This window comes from Bison bison, unplaced genomic scaffold (assembly GCF_000754665.1).
Source record: "Bison bison bison isolate TAMUID 2011002044 unplaced genomic scaffold, Bison_UMD1.0 scf7180017849302, whole genome shotgun sequence".
Classification (NCBI taxonomy): Eukaryota; Metazoa; Chordata; class Mammalia; order Artiodactyla; family Bovidae; genus Bison; species Bison bison.
In genome coordinates, this window is record NW_011479875.1 from 3,360 (window position 1) to 25,087 (window position 21,728).

General features: G+C 46.1%; 1 protein-coding gene across 1 annotated transcript in view; it reads right to left on the bottom strand.

The window, feature by feature from the left end:
• Position 1: 1 nt before the first annotated feature.
• LOC104993660 (E3 ubiquitin-protein ligase RNF213-like) overlaps positions 2 to 21,728 on the bottom strand; it is a gene marked incomplete at its 3' end in the record, with an annotated part of 80,563 nt that continues 58,836 nt past the window's right edge. Inside the window, exons 22-36 of the mRNA XM_010846989.1 lie at positions 18,673 to 19,262; positions 18,180 to 18,342; positions 16,330 to 16,547; positions 15,332 to 15,472; positions 15,058 to 15,225; positions 13,343 to 14,498; positions 12,468 to 12,661; positions 11,869 to 12,024; positions 7,650 to 11,255; positions 5,395 to 5,531; positions 4,895 to 4,990; positions 3,715 to 3,833; positions 1,274 to 1,393; positions 626 to 768; positions 2 to 76 (exon numbers count right to left, since the gene is read on the bottom strand). Of these exons, the coding sequence (XP_010845291.1) occupies positions 2 to 76; positions 626 to 768; positions 1,274 to 1,393; positions 3,715 to 3,833; positions 4,895 to 4,990; positions 5,395 to 5,531; positions 7,650 to 11,255; positions 11,869 to 12,024; positions 12,468 to 12,661; positions 13,343 to 14,498; positions 15,058 to 15,225; positions 15,332 to 15,472; positions 16,330 to 16,547; positions 18,180 to 18,342; positions 18,673 to 19,262 (7,082 nt within the window). The remainder of the gene's footprint in view (positions 77 to 625; positions 769 to 1,273; positions 1,394 to 3,714; positions 3,834 to 4,894; positions 4,991 to 5,394; positions 5,532 to 7,649; positions 11,256 to 11,868; positions 12,025 to 12,467; positions 12,662 to 13,342; positions 14,499 to 15,057; positions 15,226 to 15,331; positions 15,473 to 16,329; positions 16,548 to 18,179; positions 18,343 to 18,672; positions 19,263 to 21,728) is intronic.

Consider the following 21,728-nt stretch of genomic DNA (forward strand, 5'->3'; position numbering starts at 1 on the left):
CATTCTGGTCTCTGAGCATGCCCACGGCACCCTGAATACAGCTTCTCAGCAGCCTGGTGGTGTCCAGGATCTGCATCTGTCAACAGACAATCAAGCCTTCCATTTCTGCTACTTACACGTCAAGAAAAGCCAGGTGATGCCAGAGATGAGGTCCAGGCACTGGGTGCAGGGGAAGTTTTCCTCCTGCCCAAGCTCCCACCACATGCCCTTGTCAAGTTCCCCTGAGAACCACTGTGAGGGAATTCCCTGGAGATCCAGTGATTAGGACTTTGCACTTTCACTGCCGTGGGCCTGGATTCAATCCCTGGTTAGGGAACTATTAATAAGACCCTGCAAGCAATGTCGTTCGGCCAAAAAAAAAAAAAAAATCCACTACAAGACATCCTATGTGCCTGGGGACCTTGTCAGTGGTCAAGCAACAGAACAAAACTGTCCAGCGGACACCAGGAAAAGCCAAGGTCAGGTCTGCTGCTGGTGATCTCAGCTGCACTCACAGAGGCAGGGAGAGGAGTGCTGGGCTGAGCCCAGGCCATCTGAGTCCACTCCTCGGACCGCTGGGTGTAAGTCTAAGGAAGCGGAGCCCACAGCCCGAGGGCTTAGAGGGATAGAAAGAGTGAGAACTTACATCATGTTCTGGTCCGAAGCCTGGGCTATCACTTGTCTCAGGACTTTCTGTCTCCATTTCCACGTCTGCCACTTGCTGTGATGTGACCGCCTCAGTTTCCATCGCCTCCTCACCATTTTCTTGGATTTGGCATCCCTCCTTGACTGGAAAGAAGCAAAACAATGGAGCTACTGTTCAGAGGCAGAAGTGGCGGTGGGGAGCGCTGGCAACATCGTGTGCGTTGTGTGCTGGGGATCTATCCGGGTTTCCCTGGCACCAGCCTCAGGAAGGGGCTCCAAGGGAGAGACCGTCAGTCACACGGATCAGCCTCCACTCGCCCACTGGACGTGGTTCACCAGTGGCAACCCGAGCTTCCACCCTGGGCTCAGAAGGCTGATCCGGAAGCCAGGGTAAACAGATTCTGACATGTTCCACAGGCACCTGCAAAGACCTTGTGGAAATACTGTCTTCTCCTGGCCTTGGAAGCAGCAGACGGTGCCCTGGATTCAACAATACTCAGTTCAGCAAATGTGTCCCGAGCTCTTGCCAAAGGGCAGGTGTTGGACTGGGGGACAGTAGCCTAAGCACCTGTCCTCGCAGCAGAGTACACACCTCCTGGCTTCCGCTCCCACCATCCTACCTCCCCGAGGACCTTTTCTCCAGACTCACCCTTAGGGGCATCTTCTGGTTTAAACAGCTGGCTGATGGCCACATCCTGCAGTTTAGTTATGTCTGAAACCATGACTGTGGATCTCCGGAGGTCATCGATGTGCACAGAATGCCACAGCCCTGGGAAAACAAGCCCCAGAATCTTCCCTGTGTCCTCTGGTTTCTTCCTGACAGTTGTAAGCAGGGATACACCACTGTCCTGACGTTTTAACATACTATTGAATGAATGATTTGTATCCTAAAGTCTAATCCCTTGAATATACACAGGAAACATATAGATGTCATGCTACAGATGTTAACAACTTTAGCATCAAAATCAGTTTTAAGAACTGAAATGACTAATATAAAAAAGTATTTAGAGAAGGCTTATTATTCTTTTATAAATGTATTATTAAACTTTGTGTATCATAATCAGTAGAGGGGTGTGAGACACCAGCAAGGTTTGCCATTAACTATGAAATTATTAACCTGAACTATTATTTGCCCATTTGCTAGAACACCAATTTTCTCATACAGGAGATTCCTTGGAGATTCTTTGGGATCAGGTCCCAACAAAACAAATATTACAATAAATCAAACCACACAAGTTTTTTGGTTTCACAGTGTCTAGAAAAATTTTGTTTATACTACATTGTATTTTATTAAGTATGTAATACCATTATGTCTCAAAACACGATGTACATGCCTTAATTAAAAAATACTTGGGACATTCCTTGTGGTCCAATTGTAAAGAATCCACCTGCCAAAGCAGGAGACACAGGTTCAGTCCCTGGTCTGGGAAGATCACACATGCCTCAGGGCCACTACGCCTGTGCATCAGAACCACTGAGCCCATGCACCCCAGACCAGTGCCCTGCACTAAGAGAAGCCGCACAGTAAGTCTGAGCACCACAACTAGAGAAAGCCCAAGCATAGCAATGAAGACTCATGGCAGCCAAAGTAAACAAATAAAAATACTGTACTGCACACACACAAAAGAAAACAACCAAAAAATACTATATTGCTAAAAAATGCTAACCATCATCCTAGCTTTCATCTAGTCGTAGTAGTAACACAAAAGGTCACTGATCGCAGGTCACCATAGCACATACAATAATGAAAATGCTTGAAATCTTTTGAGAATTATCTCAAACACATGAGATAATTCAGAGACATGACGTGAGCAAAGGCCTTCAGAAAAATGGCACTGAAAGACTTGGCACGAGCCTTTAGTTTGTCAGAACTGCAGGTCTGCGGAGTGCAACAAAGCAAAGTACAAGTAAACAAGGTGTGCCTACGCAGTAAACATCTGCTGAGTCTTCATCAGGAAAAAGAGAGAGATTTAAGATAGCATTTTCTGGCCCCAGAAGCAGGCGTTAAGTATCCACACATTCAGAACAATACTAGTGGGAAATCTCTCTCTGCATTATCCATATAGTAAAAGGGGAGGAACCAGAGATTAATCAAGCATGTATCAACAAATAATGAAATGAAGTATTGTATGCTGTAGCAAGAGTCTGAAGATGAAGTTTTTTTTTGTTTTTTTTGCATCAATCAGCTTTAAGAACGGAGAAGGCAATGGCACCCCACTCCAGTACTCTTGCCTGGAAAATCCCATGGACGGAGGAGCCTGGTAGGCTGCAGTCCATGAGGTCTCTAAGAGTCGGACACGACTGAGCAACTTCACTTTCACTTTTCAGTTTCACTCATTGGAGAAGGAAATGGCAACCTGCTCCAGTGTTCTTGCCTGGAGAATCCCAGGGACGGGGGAGCCTGGTGGGAGGCCGTCTATGGGGTTGCACAGAGTCGGACACGACTGAAGGGACTTAGCAGCAGCAGCAGCTTTAAGAAATCTAATTGCATTTGAAACAAATACAGTTGAGATTATGTGTGTGTGTTCAGTCACTCACTTGTGTCTAACTCTTTGCAACCCCATGGAGTGTAGCCTGTCAGGCTATTCTGTCCATGGAAATTTTCCATGGATAGTAACTTTCTGGAAATTTCCCAGGCAAGGAAATGGAGTGGGTTGCCATTTCTTCCTCCGGGCATTCTTCCCAACCCAGAGATCCAACCTGCATCTCCTGTGTCTCCTGCATTGGCAGGCAGATTCTTTACCACTGAACCTGGAAAGACCACTGAGATTAACCTTAATCTTCTAATATTAGACTTTGTACATCATAGGACCAAACAGTGGCTTGGGGGAAGAATCAGCAGCAATGTAGGAGACTGCCTGCAATGCAGCAGACGTACGTTTGATCCCAGGGTTGGGAAGATACCCTGGAGATGGAAATGGCAACCCATTCCTGGAAAATCCTAGGGACACAGGAGCCTGGCAGGCTGTAGTCCATGGGGTCACAAGAGTTGGACACGTCTTAGTGACTAAACCACCACCACCACAGGACCAAATTAGAGATAACTTAAATATTATTATACAAACATATTCACAAATATTTTGGTCCTACCTCCATGGAATCCTACATAGGATGTTCCACTTCCCATCCGGGACAGTTTTGTGATAAAATAGACTAAGATATAGTTCTTATCTCCTTGTATCTTATTGATTTCATTTATAGCAGAATACCTGTTTTAAAAACAAAAAAAGCAAAGACAAAACAAAGCAAAAAAACAAAGAAAATAAACAAAATGAACATTGCAAAATGGCTGAAGGGTGTCCTCAAAGAGGTAAAGTTTCATCTCACTTTTTTTTTAACTTTAAATAAATTTCACACCTTCATGCTTGTTATTCTCTCTTACAAGAGAACAGGGACAAGACTTCTCTAAATAGTCTCATTTCTTTCTCCCATTCCTGTGTTCCTCTTCTTTGAAATGGCATTTTTTATTGAATAGGAACCCTCTCTTATAACGCTTAATAAGCTTGGTCAGATGCTACTAAGGATAAGGGTAGTGCTCTTGTCCATTTCAAGAAACAGACTTCTGTGGACAACCAAAGGACAAAGACAGTCATGATATGAAATATGCCTTCCAATGCTTTGGAAGGTCCAAAAATTACTTTTATTTTAACATCAAGTAATAAGGGGATGCAGTTAATTCTAAAAGCATCAAATTTCCACTACAAACAACTTAAAGCTGTCAAATAAATACAACTGAAAGCATTTAAATACCATTAAGGCCCCTGAGGGGCAGAAGGAGAAGGGGACGACAGAGGATGAGATGGCTGGATGGTATCACTGACTCGATGGATATGAGTCTGAGTGAACTCCAGGAGTTGGTGATGGACAGGGAGGCCTGGCGTGCTGCAATTCATGGGGTCGCAAAGAGTCGGACACGACTGAGTGACTGAACTGAACTGAAGGCCCCCGAACTTGCAGTAAATTCATATCACATAATTTAAAATGAATAATGACCAAATCATGTCAACTAAAATATGTTTCAAGGATACTCTCTTATATTCTGCTAATATTCTGTTATTTTACACTTCTTGCATTGGCTATTTTTCCATTGTTAAGGGCCTTTTCTCTCTTGGTTTCTCTAGTCCATATTTAGGGGAATAAAAATGGAGAATAATTTTTATTTCTATGTTTATTCTGATACTATACAGTTTTTAAGGAAGAAATTCTTTAGGAGCTCCTGAATAAATTTGGGGTATCCTATGTAGTTTCTGAGAAAAAGAAAAAAACATACTTTGCTGAGGCGATGAGCTGAGCACTCTGACTTCCATCTTCAAAATCTGTTTGAATAACAAGGATTTTACAACTGGCTGTGTGAGCTAAGCAGTTTCTGAAAGAAAGAGGAAATTATCCAAGTGAGTTTTCCGTCCTAAAAGTTGGTGATAATATTCTCCAAAGTGACGGGAAACATAAGGGGTATATAGGAAAACTATTCAAGTGGGATTTTCCTCTATAAGGTGAGTAGACATTCCAGCGGAGAGAGAAAAAAGCCCCAATAGATGCCTCCTAATGAGACATAAGGATGCTGGATTCAAAAAGGATGTTTTCACAGAGGATAACAGAGATCAGGACACTTGGAGAAGTAAAACGCCTCCTTTTCAGAGTCACATGTTCTCAAGGTTCACTAGCCAAGCTGGTTAGCAAACACCAGTGGTTAATAGTCACACATATGAAATACAAAGTGCTCGGTCCTGAGGAGGGAGAGGAGCAGGAAGGCAGGGCGGGGATCCTCACCGAACCTCCTTGAGGAAAGAGCACTCGGTGTCAAACTGCTGCAGTGACAGGATGGTGAGTTTCACAGCCCAGTCCTTAACTTCTGATTCTAAAAGTTCACAGTCATGGCTGGTTAGCAGCCTGGAGAATGTAGTGATCTGCAAAGGCAGGAAATTAAAATCATTCTGTGGAATGCAAGAAAGTGTTGTCTCCTAGATTCAGATCCAAGAAACATGAGGATGCTCAGCAAATATCTTCTATGGGCTCCTCATTGTGCAATTGGTACACAGATCCAACTGGGAATCCAAACCCAGAGGAGTTTTCTAACATGAGGTGGTGCTGAGGCAAACAGAACCTACAGGATCAAAGGTATTGGAGAGAAGACTCATCCTGCCCCTAAGATGCCTTTGAATCTTCTTCCTAGATTCCAACACCTTTTCCTGCTTTGAACCCTGCTTGTGATGATACCTTAGCACTCAGAACAAATACCACTTGTCCTTTGCAGTCTTCCTCCAAACTTTCCGTGGAGCCGGCCATTGAGGTCCGTCTCCCCCACAGCTGTTAGCCAAATCTCCCCTGCTACTGGATCACACCACACAGTGCAACCAGTACACTCCTTAAGGGCACGCTGCTAGGTCCTGAATCATTATCTCCAGGCTGGCCTTGCCACCGAGCTTCCCATTCCTATATCCAGTTGATGACAGACTACATAGATGTTACAGGAACATCAAAGCCCATCCCAAATGGAATTCATCACTGGCTCCACCAGGGTTGTTGCTCATAACTAGTTTGTGATTGGCAGGAAAGCTATGAAAAACCTAGACAGTGTATTAAAAAGCAAAGACATCACTTTGCCAACAAAGGTCTGTGTAGTTAAAGCTATGGTCTTTCCAGTAGTCACGTATGGTTGTGAGAGCTGGACCTTAAAGAAGGCAGAGTGCTAAAGAATTGATGTTTTCAAACTGTGGTGCTGGAGAAGACTCTGAGAGTCCCTTGGACAGCAAGGAGATCAAATCAGTCAATTTTAAAGGAAATAAACCCTGAATACTCATTGGAAGGAATGATGCTGAAGCTGAAGCACCAATACTTTGGTCACCTGATGCGAACAGCCAATTCACTGGAAAAGACCCTGATGCTGGGAAAGATTGAAGGCAGGAGGAGAAGGGGACAGCAGAGGATGAGATGGTTGGATGGCATCCCCGATGCAACGGACACGAAGTTGGGGAAACTCCAGGAGATAGTGAGAGACAGGGAAGCCTGGCATGCTTTAGTCCATGGGGTTGCAAAGTCAGACATGACTTGTTGACTAAACAACAATAAAGATGTGATTAACCAAACTTCTGGTCAACCAAGGAAGAAACCATGGAGTCATCCTTAGCCTCCTCCATCTCCCAGAGCTATAAAGAATCAATCTTTATCTCTGTCAATATGAATCCTTACTATGTCTCAATTCCACCCATCCATCCTTTGACTGAACTGGTACTGCAGCCTCACTACTGGTATATCTTATCTGTGAGTCTTCTATCAGACTTTTTTCCCCTTCCTCTCTCAGGTAGTGGGACACATTTCCACACACATTTCTCCATCACTCCCCTTACACAGGAAAGCAAAGCTCCTTGGTGCTACTGAAAAGACCCTCCATGAAGTCTCTCTGGCTATATCTCACTCCTATCTCTCAGAACTTAGGGCCTTGAGCTTTAGGCTTCATCAGTAATTAACTCCAGGTTTCCTGCAAAGACTGGGTGTTTTAAACCTTGACATCCTTGCTCAAGTAGGACCCTCTGCTTATAATACCTTCCAAACCATACTTTATAATCAGCTTGATGGTCACCACTTAAATATGAGTTTGTGACCTCATCCTGATCTGTGTTGCTCCTCTTTGCCTCTGTGGATAACACTATCATAGGATATCAACAGTACCCATTCATGAGTGTCTTTCAACCTTACACTGTATGCTGACCAAGGACAAGCCCTGTGCCAACTCATCTTTATATCCGCAGAGTCCTTCGTGCAGTACTCGAATGTGGTATTTCCCTTGGTGAACTGAGCACTGTGCACAGCACTGCACAAAAATGGGCACTCAAAACTTGGTAACACTAAACATGTAAAAATATGTAGGTCTCCTTGCACTTACCACGGAGAGGAACCAAAAGTCTCAACACGTTCATTTATGGTTCCTATACACTAACTTGCAAAGAATCTTGAGTTCTTGAGGCTAGGAAGTCAAGGACCCAGAGGTGAAAGAGGAAAAGGGTAAAATACAGAAAGATAATCACCTCTGTGAAGATGGCATGGCGTTCTGAATCCATTGTGCAAAGGTGAGCCTGGAGGAAGTCTGCAAAGGAGTTATGGTGCTGCTTGTAATAGTATTCTTCCGACAGGGACTGTGCAGTGAACTGGCCCAGTGAGGAAGCATTCAGCCGAACCACAGCATCAGGGGTGGCACAGTCCAGCAGCACTGACTTGGCCTGCTCAGAGACTTTCTGGTAAAGCTCATCAGTCAAGGCCTCGTGCCCTAGCTGCTCTAGGACCTGGAGCACCACAGAGGCACACGTGTCTGAGTGGTACCCAATGAAGACGTCAGAAGGGCTGTATTTGGGTCTGGCTAGAAACTGCTCAGCTTTCACATCTATAAACTTCTCCACCCAGACCTTGAGCTCTTCCACGATATTCTTCTGCCATTTCTCCAAAACAGTGTTGATGTCCAGATAGTGCTTCTCCAGCCGGTTAATGAGGGGGATGGGAAAATGTTTGTAGACGACATCTTTCTCCTCAATGACTATCAAACGGAAGTCTGAGTGAACCCGACATTTGACCCGATGGGTCCCCAGACCAAGGTCCACGTACTTCTGACCGCCGAGATAGACGTAGTATTGATTGAGTGCGTCGTAGAGGCTCTCATAGAGGTTCTGCAGGTTGAGCAGCACCACCATCTTGCCGGTTTCCATGCAGATCTTTACTCGGTTGATATTTCGGCAGATCTGGGTATACTCTTGATCTTTGGGAAAACTGGATCCAAAAATAATCTCTGGTTGATCTGTAATGAAGAACTTCTGCTGCAGGATCCTCAGGGCCACATAATTTCTGGTCAGCACAAGCAGGTAACGGGACTCAGAATCATCCAGCTCTCTGCCATGCATCTTCTGAAGATGGCCGTATATGTTCTGGTGGATCAGCTGCATGGTGCTGACTTCCTCTGTGTACTTTGCCTCGGGTAAATTGGCTGAAAAAATGTCCAGGGAATGAATGTCGTCTTTGCCACTGAAGTTCCGAAGGACAGCTTGTGCAATGTCTTGAGGGGAAGGCTCCTTATTGGAAGCTTTTGCTGCAGCAAAGACCATTTTGATGAGGCTGTAGTAGTCACGAAGCCCAAAGAATTCCTTGTCCTGCCTCTTACAAACTGTTTCGTAGGCTTTGGCAAAGGATGTGAAGTATCCTTGGATTCTTGCTTGGACGAGGCGGTCTGAAGCGCAAATTCCCCTGGCGCTCTCAATGAGCTCTCCTTTGTCGGGGCTGCCACGTGACACAAATATACCCCGGTTCATCTTGGCGGGATCCAGGGCCCAGTTGGAAATGCCTATGAAGCCAACTTTTTTGTGGGGGGCAGGATCGTCCTCAATGCATCCATCTTCCAGCAATGGGTGCAGAGCCTTCAGGGGCATTTTGGGTGAGTCTTCTGCTAGTCCAACCTCATCTAACACCACCACGGACACATACTGCTCAAGGTCCTTCCCCTGCTGGAAACGGGCACACTGCTTGAAGGTGCCTATGATGCCCTGTGGGGTGGAATGTGGACTACACTGGAATGACACCAGATGGACCTCCTTCAAGTGCCGGAAGAGGTCCGAGCGTGCAGCCTGGCCTTGCATGGCATCTGCCACGATGGTCTTGGCAAGAGATTTGGAGCTGCCGGGCTTGCCCACCAGGAAGAGAGGAATCTTGAGCTCGATGCAGATAACCATCATGAAGACGTTCTCCTTCAAAGCCAAGTTCCTGGCGATCGTTTTCCTCAGAGATACACCATTCAGAAAAAGATCCTGGGTTCGCGTTATCTCATCTAAGATAACCCTGCTGTCATTATACGGTGCTGGAAAGAACTTGCAAATAGCTTTCCGATAAGATTCCTTCTTCTCTAAAGAGGCGTGGTAACATACCCCGATGGCCAGAACCAGGGACCAGAGGACAGGATCTCTCTCAAAGTCATTTTGGATGACCTCGGTCTCAGAGAGAAAGGAATCCAACTTAGACAAGAGCATCTCACTGTGGTCGTAAAACCATTTGAAAACTTTCACACAGCGTTCTACATCCCTGAGGCTGACAAAGCTGCATTCATTTTGTCTTTCCCTCATGAAACCCTGAGAGGCAGAAAGCACTTCCGTGATTACATGAGTCTCGCTCTGCACCACCTTGATGGACTTCACCAGTCTCTGGACAATCTGATGGATGTAGAGCTTTTCTGCAGAGTCATTCAATTGTCCAAAGTCCCACACCAAGGGGATCAGGCTGGGCGGCAGAGCATGGACACGGTACACCAGCTGCCTCAGGGGGATGGAGCCAAGCCTCTCGGCCGTCTCTTCTGCACTAACCCTGTACCCCAAGCCGGCTGACTCCAGACGGCAGATCATCTCCTGGGTGTGCTTCCGGTAAGGGTTGCAGGCTGCAATGATATGCAAGCCAGAATTCTTAGCCAGGGGCTGGCCACCCACTGTGTGGTCGCACAGGACCTCTTTGATGCAGCTTATGGCCTCTGTGGTGTTGGCTTCATCGAAGAACAAGATGGTGTCCAACTGATATTGGGCCTTATTGAAGTGGGCCAGCTCTTCAGCCTCCCTGACCTTGGAGTAGATCATGTTGGCAGTTGTTCCTCCGTGGACCTTGACCAACTTCATGGTTTCAGCATCGGCGCCCCCACGCCGCAGGTCACTAAGGAATTTAATGAGTCTGGTTTTCCCACAGCCGGTTTCTCCCATGATGATGACAGGGATGCCGCACCGGAAACGCATCTCAATGGCAAGGATCTTAAGCATATTATCCGTTGTAAGCTCATATGTTTCATCAGGGTCAGTAGCCCACTGGATGCCCAATGCCAGGCACAGTTTTTCAATTTTCTCATGTCTGGGCAGCTGGTCAAAGTCAACGTTGAAGGGCACCCTCTGAAGCAACAGTCCCTGGTACAGTTGCACTGTCATAACATCCTTCTTGATTACTTTCCCACTCAAGTGGTCTATGGCATCAACACCACCGTTCTGGTTGGATTGGAAATGGAAACCTATGAATGTCATGGATGTGTGGTCACTGTTGAAGAAAACGTATGGGTGGGGCTCCGACTCCCACCTCTTCCGGAGAGTGAAAGGGGCGAGGTCTTCTTCTTTGACCCCATCCATAGTGAATGTGTACTTCCCCGGACTTTGGTCAGATGTGTGAAGTGTAGGTGTGGCGAAATCTCGGGCCATGAAGATCATGAAGGTGACTACAAAGTTCTTGAAGCCCATCAATGTGTCTCCAACAAAGGTGAGATCACAGAAGAGAGAGGCCTCACAATCTCTGAGCTGGTAGTTCAGGAACCGAGCAAAGTTCTGAAGCTCTGACCAGGATGGGTTTATCACCCCGCAGTAAATCAGGAGGTGTTGGATGCATTCGCCAGGGCTGCCCTCAACAGAACCTTTTTGGTACTGGAATGTGTCTAGGTTTTTTTTCTGATGGAACCGTCTTAGATATTGGTAAGGTCTCTGGAATATTTCACTACAGAATTCTCTCTGATCCATTCCTGGCTCTTTGTAGCTCTGCTGAGGATCCAGCTCCATGTTGATCACTTCTTTGGGAGATCTGCAAGTCACCTTGGGGAAGACGTCTAGAAAACTGAACTGGGGGACAAGTGCATTCTGGAAAGGAGAGACACAAATGAAATGAGTTATGGCTGAATTTCCCAAAAAGAGCTTTTTGTTTTAATCCTCAATCTGGTCTAGACTGCATGGACCTTTATGAAAAATCACTTTTCATGAAGGGATTTCTGTAGATACCTCTTTGCATGAGGTGTTACCTTCTGCACATTCAGGCATGGTGTGAGCTGCACTGTAAGTAACAAAGCCCTTTTCTACTCAGCCTCTTGGAACTAAATCTCTCCTCAAGCACATACATGTGTGTTTATGTGTGTGTATGAGCATAAAACTCCCTTCAATTAAGAAACCGATATAATGGAGGTCTCTTTCCCATGTTGGCTGTCATTAAGAAAGACGGTGCTTCTCCTAGCACATGAATTTCCTGCATTCCAGTCACCACTGGCAGACACACAGCACTCACCCCAAAGAGAACAAATCTAAGGTCTATTAATAAATAAAAGAATCTTTGTATCCCATGCATTATTTAAAACTAAGCTTAAAGATTCTTCTTTACTAACACTGCACTCAGCTACTCTGCTAAGGCAAAAGTGGGGAATCATAAACATGAATAAAAGCCCCTGCTCCCACAGCAGCATGAGAGTGCCCTGATACACACCAGCTTCGAAGGCCGTCGTGGCAAAGTCGAATTCCCTTCTAGGATTTCAATGATATATAAGTGGCATGGGTTCCGAAGCCACATCTTCCCATTTATATCCATTAAGTACTGGAGAATGAGGAGTTTGAAAAGAAACACCCAAATACCAGTCCGCACCTGAGGATAGAATCATGTGGGTCTGTAAATACTTACATAAAAGACAGCAGTCCTCCCAACCCTAAGGACCTTCTTATTCTGCTCTATCTTACAATGATACTGAGTATCAATACATGTAGAAAGAAGAAATTCTTTATACTGGAGCTAGGGTACGGCAGGATGTGGAAGCTGTGTCTTTCCCTATCCAGCCACTCAGCTACAACCTGGGGGCAGCTTACTGGAGTGAAAGTGAAAATGTTAGTCGCTCAGTTGTGTCTGACTCTGCAACCTCATGGACTATAGCCTGTCAGGCTCCTCTGTCCATGGAATTCTCCAGACAAGAATACTGGAGTGGGTAGCCATTCCTTTCTCCAGGGGATGTTCCCGACCAGGGATTAAACCTGGGTCTCCTGGATTGCAGGCAGTTTCTTTACCGTCTGAACTATCAGGGAAGCTCGACTTACCGAAGAGGTCACGTCAAAGTGGAAAATTATGGGTCTCCTCTGATACGGGGCATCCAGGAAAGGCAGAAGGGACCTCAGGACTTCATTCTCATCCACCTGAGGGTCAATCAATCGAATAACTTTTAGAGGCACTTTTGCTCCATTAAACTGCATTCTCAGCTTGCCGTGCAACCTCTTCACAAAGAGAGACCTTCCTGTTGACGTGAACATATGAAAATTAGATGCCAGGGCTGCAGATCAAGAATGAGAATGTCCAGAAAATCACTTCTCTTTGTACAAAATTCAAAACTGATGCAACCTAACATCAGCTTAAAGAATACTTTAAGCTGAGTATACTTGAGTCCTCAAATTTCCTTGCTGTTCCCCGCCCAACAGCCCTGCTGCTTCCTGGGACTAAGGATAGAAGTCTGAGAATGAGGTCAGGACAGCAGAGCTCCTTCATGGGGGAGAGGAGCGAGTGTCACTGGACAGAAGGGAGTACCATTAAAGGGATGCAGTCAACAGAATGGAAATCATGATGGCGACTGAAGGTGGAGGCTTCTGTTTCTTCTCAAGACAGAGGAAATATACCTGTATGTCCTGATCAGGACCCACATCAACTCCAAAGTATTCAATGGACTTAAAAAAGAGAGAAAGAGAAAAAACAGCAGAGAAGCCAGTTTAAAGGAGGAAGATGGCTCAGCTAAGCTGGGACCAGGTGAGAAAAGTATCCCATTCCAGTGCAGGCCCTGATTTATAATTTCAGGTGACTCAATCCTCCAGGGACTTAGTTCCCCACCTGTAGAAGGGCTTATCTGAGCTCACCTCACTCCCCACTGGACAAAGAAGGGCCATCAGATGGTCCCTGGGACGGGGGACTCAGCAGCCATTATTACCTACACCCGCTCTCTCCGAGGCTACGATCCCAACACACATGCGGTCCTGGAACACGGAGGCGGCTGACGGGGTCTCTTCTGGGACTCGGAAGTGGTGAGCCAGGTAGGCCTGGATGTCCTTGAGGGGTGCCTGGGGGGTGACGAGGACCTTGTGCTGGCTGAAGGCTGAGGGGAGATAGCAGTGCTCCCGCTCACAGTCACAGACCATCACGAGCCGGTAGTGCTCCCGGTGGGGCTGTGTGCACAGCCTCCGGAAGAGCGCCTCTGCCCGGCAGGCCACCTCGTAGCTCAGCTGGTCCGCATACAGCAGGCTATAGACCCCCAGTCCCTGGGAGCCTGGGGTCAGGCAGCGACGCAGGAGCAATGCCACCTCCTCGAACGTGGTTTCTGGGGTGCAGAGCAGCACTTCATCGTAGGTGGGCAGGGGCTGATGTGGGGTCTGCATGTAGATGGCCAGGGCGGCTGGCAGCACCTCAGAGTGGCCACAGACGATGAGGTTGGGCTGGCCCTCCTGTAGGCCGTGGGAGAGCTCCCGCTGCACAGGGGGTCCAGCCATCCTCGCCAGGTGAGCCAGACAGTGGCCAAGGGCCTCCAGGTCCAGGCAGTGAGGCAGGAAGACACGCATGCATGTCATCGAGCATTTCATGATCACCCTCAGCTTGTCCACCAGTCTGGACTCAGAGAAGGGCAACAGTGGCAAGTCTTCCATCACTGTTCTCTCCTGGTGGGTGTTGGCCCTTCCACTGGGCCCCCTGCAGGCCCTTGAGATATCCCTTGGGGTGCAGTTGCCTTTGATGAAGGAGAGCATGGTGAGGGCAGCGTCGCTGGGCGTCTCCCTCCCGAGCTCCAAGCCCAGGTAAACCAGCTGCTCAGCAGTGTAGTAGTTGAGGTAAAAGTGCTCAGCTCGCTTCTCTGCCACGAATCTCTCCCAGCGGCCCAGGAAGTCCTCCAGCTGCCGGCAGAGGGCTTCCAGCAGCTGGACGACTGGCCCGCCCTCCACCAGTGGGCCCATGAGTCCCAGACAGAAGTCCAGCTGGATGGAGGCACCCTTTAGGGGGGTACAGTACACCTCGGCTGACCAGGCCCTGAACAGCATGTTTCCAGCAGAGTAAAGGTTTATGAAAGACTGGACAAGCCTCTGCACGTTGCAGAACACCTGCAGAGAGAGGACATGTAGTCTAGAACAATACAAACAAATGTATAATTCGAAGGACTGGGGTTCATGTCCTCCATGGTTCACTGTGGCATCTCAAGCATGAGATTGATCATGGAAGGTCTTCCTTTCTTATTTCCATAGTCTCTTTCTTAGGAAGCAATATGTTGTGAAGATAAAGGATATCATTTATAAAGTACAAATGAACTTTACAGATTACAAACTCATAATCAAAAGGATAGACTGTTACATAAACCAATATGCCTTTACGATTGTGGTTACTGTGGATTTCGATGAACGATGTCCAACTACATCTTTAAGTATTTTGGGATGCTTGCTGATTTACGGAGAAAATGGACATCTCTTTGGGTCATGAATTTGAAATACATGCACTCTGCAAGACCCACTGGCTCTACTCTCCACAGTTTTAAGAGCAGAGTGATTCCCATGAATTAAAGACAAACTCAATCTCTTCTGACTTCCCAGGCACCTCAGCAGTGAGAGTGCTCAGCCCAAACAGATGGATTAGGACACTTGATCCAACGTAGATACAAATCCTTACCTCGGAAAATACCTCTACGACTTCAGCATTGCTGTGTTCTTTCTTGCCAGACATCAGCATCAATTTGTTCAAAAGCTCTTTTAGCTCTTCTAAAGAGTAGTCTCGCTTCTCCTCATGGCCTCCCTGGCCCTCGGGAAGGATTAAACGAAGAACTGTGTCTGGGGAAATCTGTGGAACAGGGCACAGTCAGAGGTCGATTTGGGGAGGCAGAAACCCCCCGACAACAGCAGCCCGTAAGAGCCTCCTGCAGCTGTGCCTGCGATGTGAGGCTCACCTTTTGGCCATCCGTGGGAGCCTTGATCACATAGATGCCTCTGCTGTTGATTGCTGTCGCCAGGGACAGGGACGAGAGCTCCACAGACCCATGACTCTCCTTCACTGTCTTCAGCCACTCGAGGTTCCGGGCAGAGTCACGCTGTCAGGACAGAAGGAGAGAAAATGGGCCGAAGCTTAGGTGTGATCTTCTTCCTGCCACTCTCTCCACCTCTACCTTCCAGGGACAGACGCCTCCTCCCCTTCTCTGGCCCAGTGTGCCATCACCCACAGAGGAGGCGTCCCTCATCTGCTGCCCACCACTGCCACGGGCTTTGGCTCTCCCTCCTGGGTCACAGGCTGTTGCTGCAATGGCTGTTCCTCTGTGTTCCCACCCAGTGCCCTGGATATATGGACGGGGAGCGACAGGCATGAACTCAGCTCTCTGTGAGAAGCGGCCTTCAGCCAGGCCCCTAACCGGGGATAATGGTGGCTGCAACAAGCACGTGAGCTCTGTGAGCTCCTGCCATTCCTCTTCTGCTCCTTCACCCCTAGTGGGGCCTCAGCCACCCTGTTAGGCAAGTTATGAACTATAGGCTTGCTTGAACCCTGGTGCAGCTGATTTATGTACACGGAAATGTTTACTTTTCTGATTAAAAATGAATCTGTACCAATTGCGGAAAGTATGGAAAAATACCAAAATGTATATATAGCATATTAACTAACAACTACCCCCATTCAGAGAAAACCACTGGTAACATTTTAGCACATTTCCTTTCTATCTTTTTTCCCATGTATTTCCACTGGAGAGATCACTCTTATTTACATGCAGTTTTATATCCAGTTTTCTAACAATAGGACAGAGAAAGCACTTCCATTTGGGAAGAAAAACTGTTTTTAAACATCCGTTTAAAAAGCTGCATTAAAAACCTGCCATGTGAGTGTGCAGTTGTGCCACTAGTGTTTCTAAGTGACACTTCGTTAAACTTAACCTGCTCTGGAGCCAGAAATAAGACTCACCAGTTTCGTGGGCAGGTTGTGGTCATTATCCAGAGCCTTCCACAGCTCTTTCAGGTGTTGCATGAACTCATCAAAACCCGCACTGGTGTCCAGCTCATAGAGCAGGGGCGCGTAACCCTGCACAGCATCGTGGAAGCAAGCTACCCGGTCCACGTCAATGTCATTCTCCCCCGCAGAGATGGAGGCCAGGTCTACGAACACCTTCAGCTCGGTGATGCCTGGGGCAGAATGGGTAGATGAATGTAGGGCTCCCTGCGATGACAGGAGCCTCAAATTTGGAACAGTGCTCCTTACTGATGCTTCCTGGATAGTGAATTTTTCGGGTTTTCCCACTCTGCTTCAATAAGAACCTGGGGCACTTTTTCTTTTGCCATTTATGTTGTTGTTCAGTGGCTAAGTCGTATCCAACTCTTTTGCAATCCCATGGACTAGCCTGCCAGGCTCCTCTGTCCATGGGATTTCCCAGGCAAGAATACTGGAGTGTGTCACCATTTTCTTCTCCAGGAGATCTTCCTGACCCAGGGATTGAACCCGACTCTCCTGCTTGGCAGGCAGATTCTTTACCACTAAGCCACCAAGGAAGCCAAGTCATTTATGTTGATACTACTGAACAAGACCTGACCTTACTGAACAACACCAATGTCTGGGCATTGCATAGGTTTTTTTTTGTGTGTGTGTACTATTTCATGTAATCCATGTAATATTGCCATTTCATTACTAAAAGTAAGCTTAGCTGGTAAATAACATGTTGACAGTCATCTACAACCAACGGCTGCTTACTAATCGAATGAAGCAGTGAAGGTGGGATGAGATGAGCACGCAGCCCATCCCCTGTCCCTGGACAGCAGGGCCATCCACCTTCCTTCTTTCCTGCCTCCTTCTTCCCTCCATGCATTAATTCTGCCAAAATCACCCAAGCCACAGGGCTAAAAAGACTGCCAAGCCTGTGTGCAATGATAAGTAGATGTGATTACGTCTAGAAGACAAGACTGCCTTGGCTTCTAGTAAAAAAAAAAAAATTCAAGCAAAGGAAAAAGCTAAAGGGACATAATTTTTTAAAAATGATCGCCTGCTGTTCACAGCGTGCATCCAGAGTGAGAGGGGGAAAAAAGTAGCCAAGGAAATGGCTTTTACAACACCAAATGAGTGATACTATCCTGATATAAATTCTACCTACAAACCTAGGCACACCTTGCACGTTTACCTAATGAATACAGATGAAAACTTGCTAAGAGACTAGAATTATTCCAATCACTAAAATAGAGAATTATGGGAGGTGATGGAGGGCTAATTATAGTTACAATTATAATCATATTATAAAATATAAATGTATTAAAACAATGTGTCATGTACCCTAAATTTACACAATGCTATAAGGAAAATAGCGAGGTGAAAGTTGCTCGATCGTGTCCAACTCTTTGCCACCCCATGGACTATACAGTCCGTGGAATTCTCCAGGCCAGCATACTGGAGTGGGTAGTCTGTCCCTTCTCCAGGGGATCTTCCCAACACAGGGATCAAATCCTGGTCTCCCACATTGCAGGTGGATTTCCTACCAGCTGAGCCACAAGGGAAGCCCAAGAATACTGGAGTGGGTGGCCTATCCCTTCTCCAGCAGATCTCCCCAACCCAGGAATTGAACTGGGGTCTCTGCAATTGCAGGCAGATTCTTTACCAATTGAGTTATGAGGGAAGCCCTTATTTGTAAAATACATTTTAATTTAAAAAGTTTGAATGTAAAAAATGCAGAATATGATCAAGGGAGTGACTGCCCAGAAGTTCAGGAAGACCACCCCGTGAACCATCTAAATACTCTCCAGTCTTCTGGCCACCACAGTGACGGACTGTACCTCTGAGAGCCTCCTGGACCCAACTAATGAACTCCTTTCTCCGGGACAGCTCCTTCAGACACTGACACCGAGTCTCATCAATATCCTGCAGAAGCTTTTTGGCACGGACAATTTGCTGGTTGATACAGTCCAGTTTTTTGTGGCGAAAATTGTCCAAGACAGTCTAGAAAGTCATCAAAGAAAGCTGTCAAAGACAGTCTGTAAGACAAGGCAGTATGTGGGCTGAAACTGGCTCCTGGACCCCCAAGAAGAACTGTGCTGACCATCCCAATAGTCCCTCCCACCAAACTTCTAAAACTGACACTAGCAGTCACACTACTGGTAAACAAAGCTAAAAACAAAGCCCTTGGCATATTCAGGCATTGAATAACATACAAATAACCCTGAAGGAAGCTGTGAAATCATCTTGCCCAGTTTTTCAAAGCCAGAGATCTGGGATCTCCCCACAGCCGCCCCATCCCCAACCCCAAGATGTCCCCAATAAATAACTTACAAAGCTTAGTAAGGTGTGGAGAACACTGAAGTCACCAGTCAGGCCCAAATTCTCTTTGACCTCCAAGATGACCTTGGCTGAGTCGACAGCCTGATGCAGGTGATGGTATTCCTTGATCTGCTGGACTCGCTCCTCGATCCAGTCCTTCTGCTCTCTGGGATACAGAGCCGACATGGTCTTGAGGTCTTCAGTTAGGTCGTTGTATTTATTCACAAAGTCCTTGAAGATGTCATCGATTTCCCCAAAGGTGACCTCCCCTGACTTCAGATCCTGATACAGTTTCGTAAACCTTTTGAAACAAGGACAATATAAACATTCATACACATCCTCAGGCTGAAATATCTCGCTTTCCAAGTTCTCTTCTGGCTCACTCAGCTCCTGTGCAGCTTCTTCCCAGAAGATCTGGAAGATGTGACTGTCCTTTAGCAAATATGCATTTTTGGCCATTTCTTGGACTTCAGGGCTCAGGTTATAATGTGTTGTCCACTTCGAGTCAACGGGGGTGGCTGACAAAGTCACTGTCACAACTTGATTTAACTTTTTCCCACTGAGGTCTTCCGAATGTCTTTCAGCAATCTCTCCAAAATCCACTTTTGAAACCATAAGAGAATGTCAAGTCAAACTCTGTTCACAATATCATTTTACTTTCCCAGTTTTCACTCCCCTTGCTGCTCTTAAGGAAATGCAAGTGAACACACTTGGTGCATTTGTTCTCAGTGAGCATCCCTAAATCTCCACCCTCGCCTTGCTCTTCAGTTTTCTTGACAAAGAAGGCTTTGCACCTTCTGGGTGAAGATGACCATTTGAAGTCTGCACATGTTTCCATTCCCTCCCCAAATCCTGCTGCAATGATAGAACTGAGATTGTTTTTCAAAAGCCATAAAGCAACAGGGCTGGGAAGTATAGCAAAGGAAACCACAGCAACAAAACTTTGGAACTTGAAAAGCAGATGTGCTGAGGGTAAATAATGTTTCAAGCCTGAGAACTTGGGGTCTTAGCCCATAGTGGGGAAACCTGAGATTCTGCCAGGCGTCTGTCATCACAGAATTTCCCACATGCACACATCCTGGCTGCACAGATGCTGGAATTTGGGTGATGAAATAAGGAGGACTGGGCTGAAAGTCTGCATAACAAGTCATCAAACAGGCTCATTTTCATCCCCACCCATTCCATCAGCAGGCTGATGGCACCTCCTCCACCCTGACATGCAACAGGTAGTTTATATTCTAGAGAGGCTCTAGAGGGCTCACAGAGGGCTCTCTGGATTGGGGGGTTTCAGGTACATGGCGGAATAAAGGCATTTCCAGACACCTACACTTCGTCAGGAAGCTAACAGTTGGTATGTGCCACTAAATTTGAAAAGCTAGAAAGGAGAAGAGAGGACACAGGGAGTAGAAGGAAGGACTGGGGCTAGATACACATCTTGGATGCTGAGAACCCTCCAGCCCTCATTGCTGTCTTGACTCCTAGAGACCTGGCAGGCAGCGCTATATCTTCCAGGCAAGAGACTGGTGATCTGAGCAGCCCAAGAGAGAGGAGCTAAAGATACAGGCTATTTCAAAGCCTAGCCACCCCACCCGCAGAATCCCCCACCAGGGCGTTAGTCCCCCCTCTTAATATAAACATATAAAAAAGAATTCTAGACAAAGGAGTAAACCCTTAAACATGAAAAATAGACATTAAAACATACCAAGAGATAAAAGTAACTTGGAGGAAAGAGGAAACTCTTTAAGAAAATCTCTAAATCAAAAATACAAAAAATATCAGAAAGATATGATACTATCACCATGAACCAGAACAGGATAGTATGGAAAAAGGATCACTCAAAGCAAAAAGAGTTCTTGTAAATTAAATAAAAGAAAGAAGAAAAAGTAAAAAATTTAATGGCAAGCTTAGAAAGAAAACTTAAGAGATTGCTCAGAAAACAGAACAAAACAAGACATGGAAAATAGGAGAGAAAATATATGGAAGTTAGATGACTATTCCAGGAGGTCCAATATCCAACTGTGCATTCCAGCAAGAGAAAAAGTAATCACTTAACTAACACAAGAAGTTTCCCCAGAACTCAAGGACTTGGATTTCTAGATTACAAAGACCCACTTCAGTATGCCCAGTACAACAGATGGGAAAGAGATCCATTTCAAGGAACATCATTATGCCATTTCAGAATAAGGGGGACAAAAAAAAAAAAAAAAAAATCTCAAGAGCATCCAGGGAGAAAATATGTCATCCACAAAGGATGAGAATCCCAGATCAGATCATATCAGATCAGTCGCTCAGTCGTGTCCAACTCTTTGCGACCCCATGAATCGCAGCAATCCCAACCTACTCTAAACAGTGACCCCACAGAGACAATGGAGCCACAAACCCCAAATCCGGAAGGAAAGATCTGCACCAAACAACAGATCTCCTGTGAGGGCAGACATTTTCAGATAGGCAAGAACTCCTGGGCCCCTTACTCAGGAGAAACAGAGTGTGTATTTCACTAAAACACAGGAGGGAGAGCAGGGAGCCATAACACCCAGGATACAGATCCAGCTGAGAAGAGAGGCAAGATACCCCTAGGATAGCTTATCTCTGGTTTGGCAATATTCTATCTGAAAAAGCCAATGGATCTCCTTTGGAGGAAATTGTTGGTAAAGAGTCTGGCATTGAATTAAAAAAATAAATACATTGAAAACAAAGCATAGGACAAGATGAGAATTTTAAATCTAGAGAAGACAGTTTGCATAAGAAGTGGGAGAGAATAATGGCTCGGGTGTAAAGAGTGTATTTACAGAGTCATGACATTTAAACCCTGAAGGCTGATGAAATTATGATAAAATTGGAAGGAAGTGAGATTGGAAAGGCTATGTGTACAAGACAGAAATTGGAAAAACAAGGAAATCTAAACCCTAATTTTCCATAAATGATAATGTTTAAACCTGAAAAACCAAGAAACAGGCTATTTAGAGCTATGTCAGATAATTACCAAAGAATTTTTAACTTTATTAAAAATTAACACATTAGAAAAAGCCTCCCCCCTCCAAGATAAAGGGCTGCTACTCTGATATGTT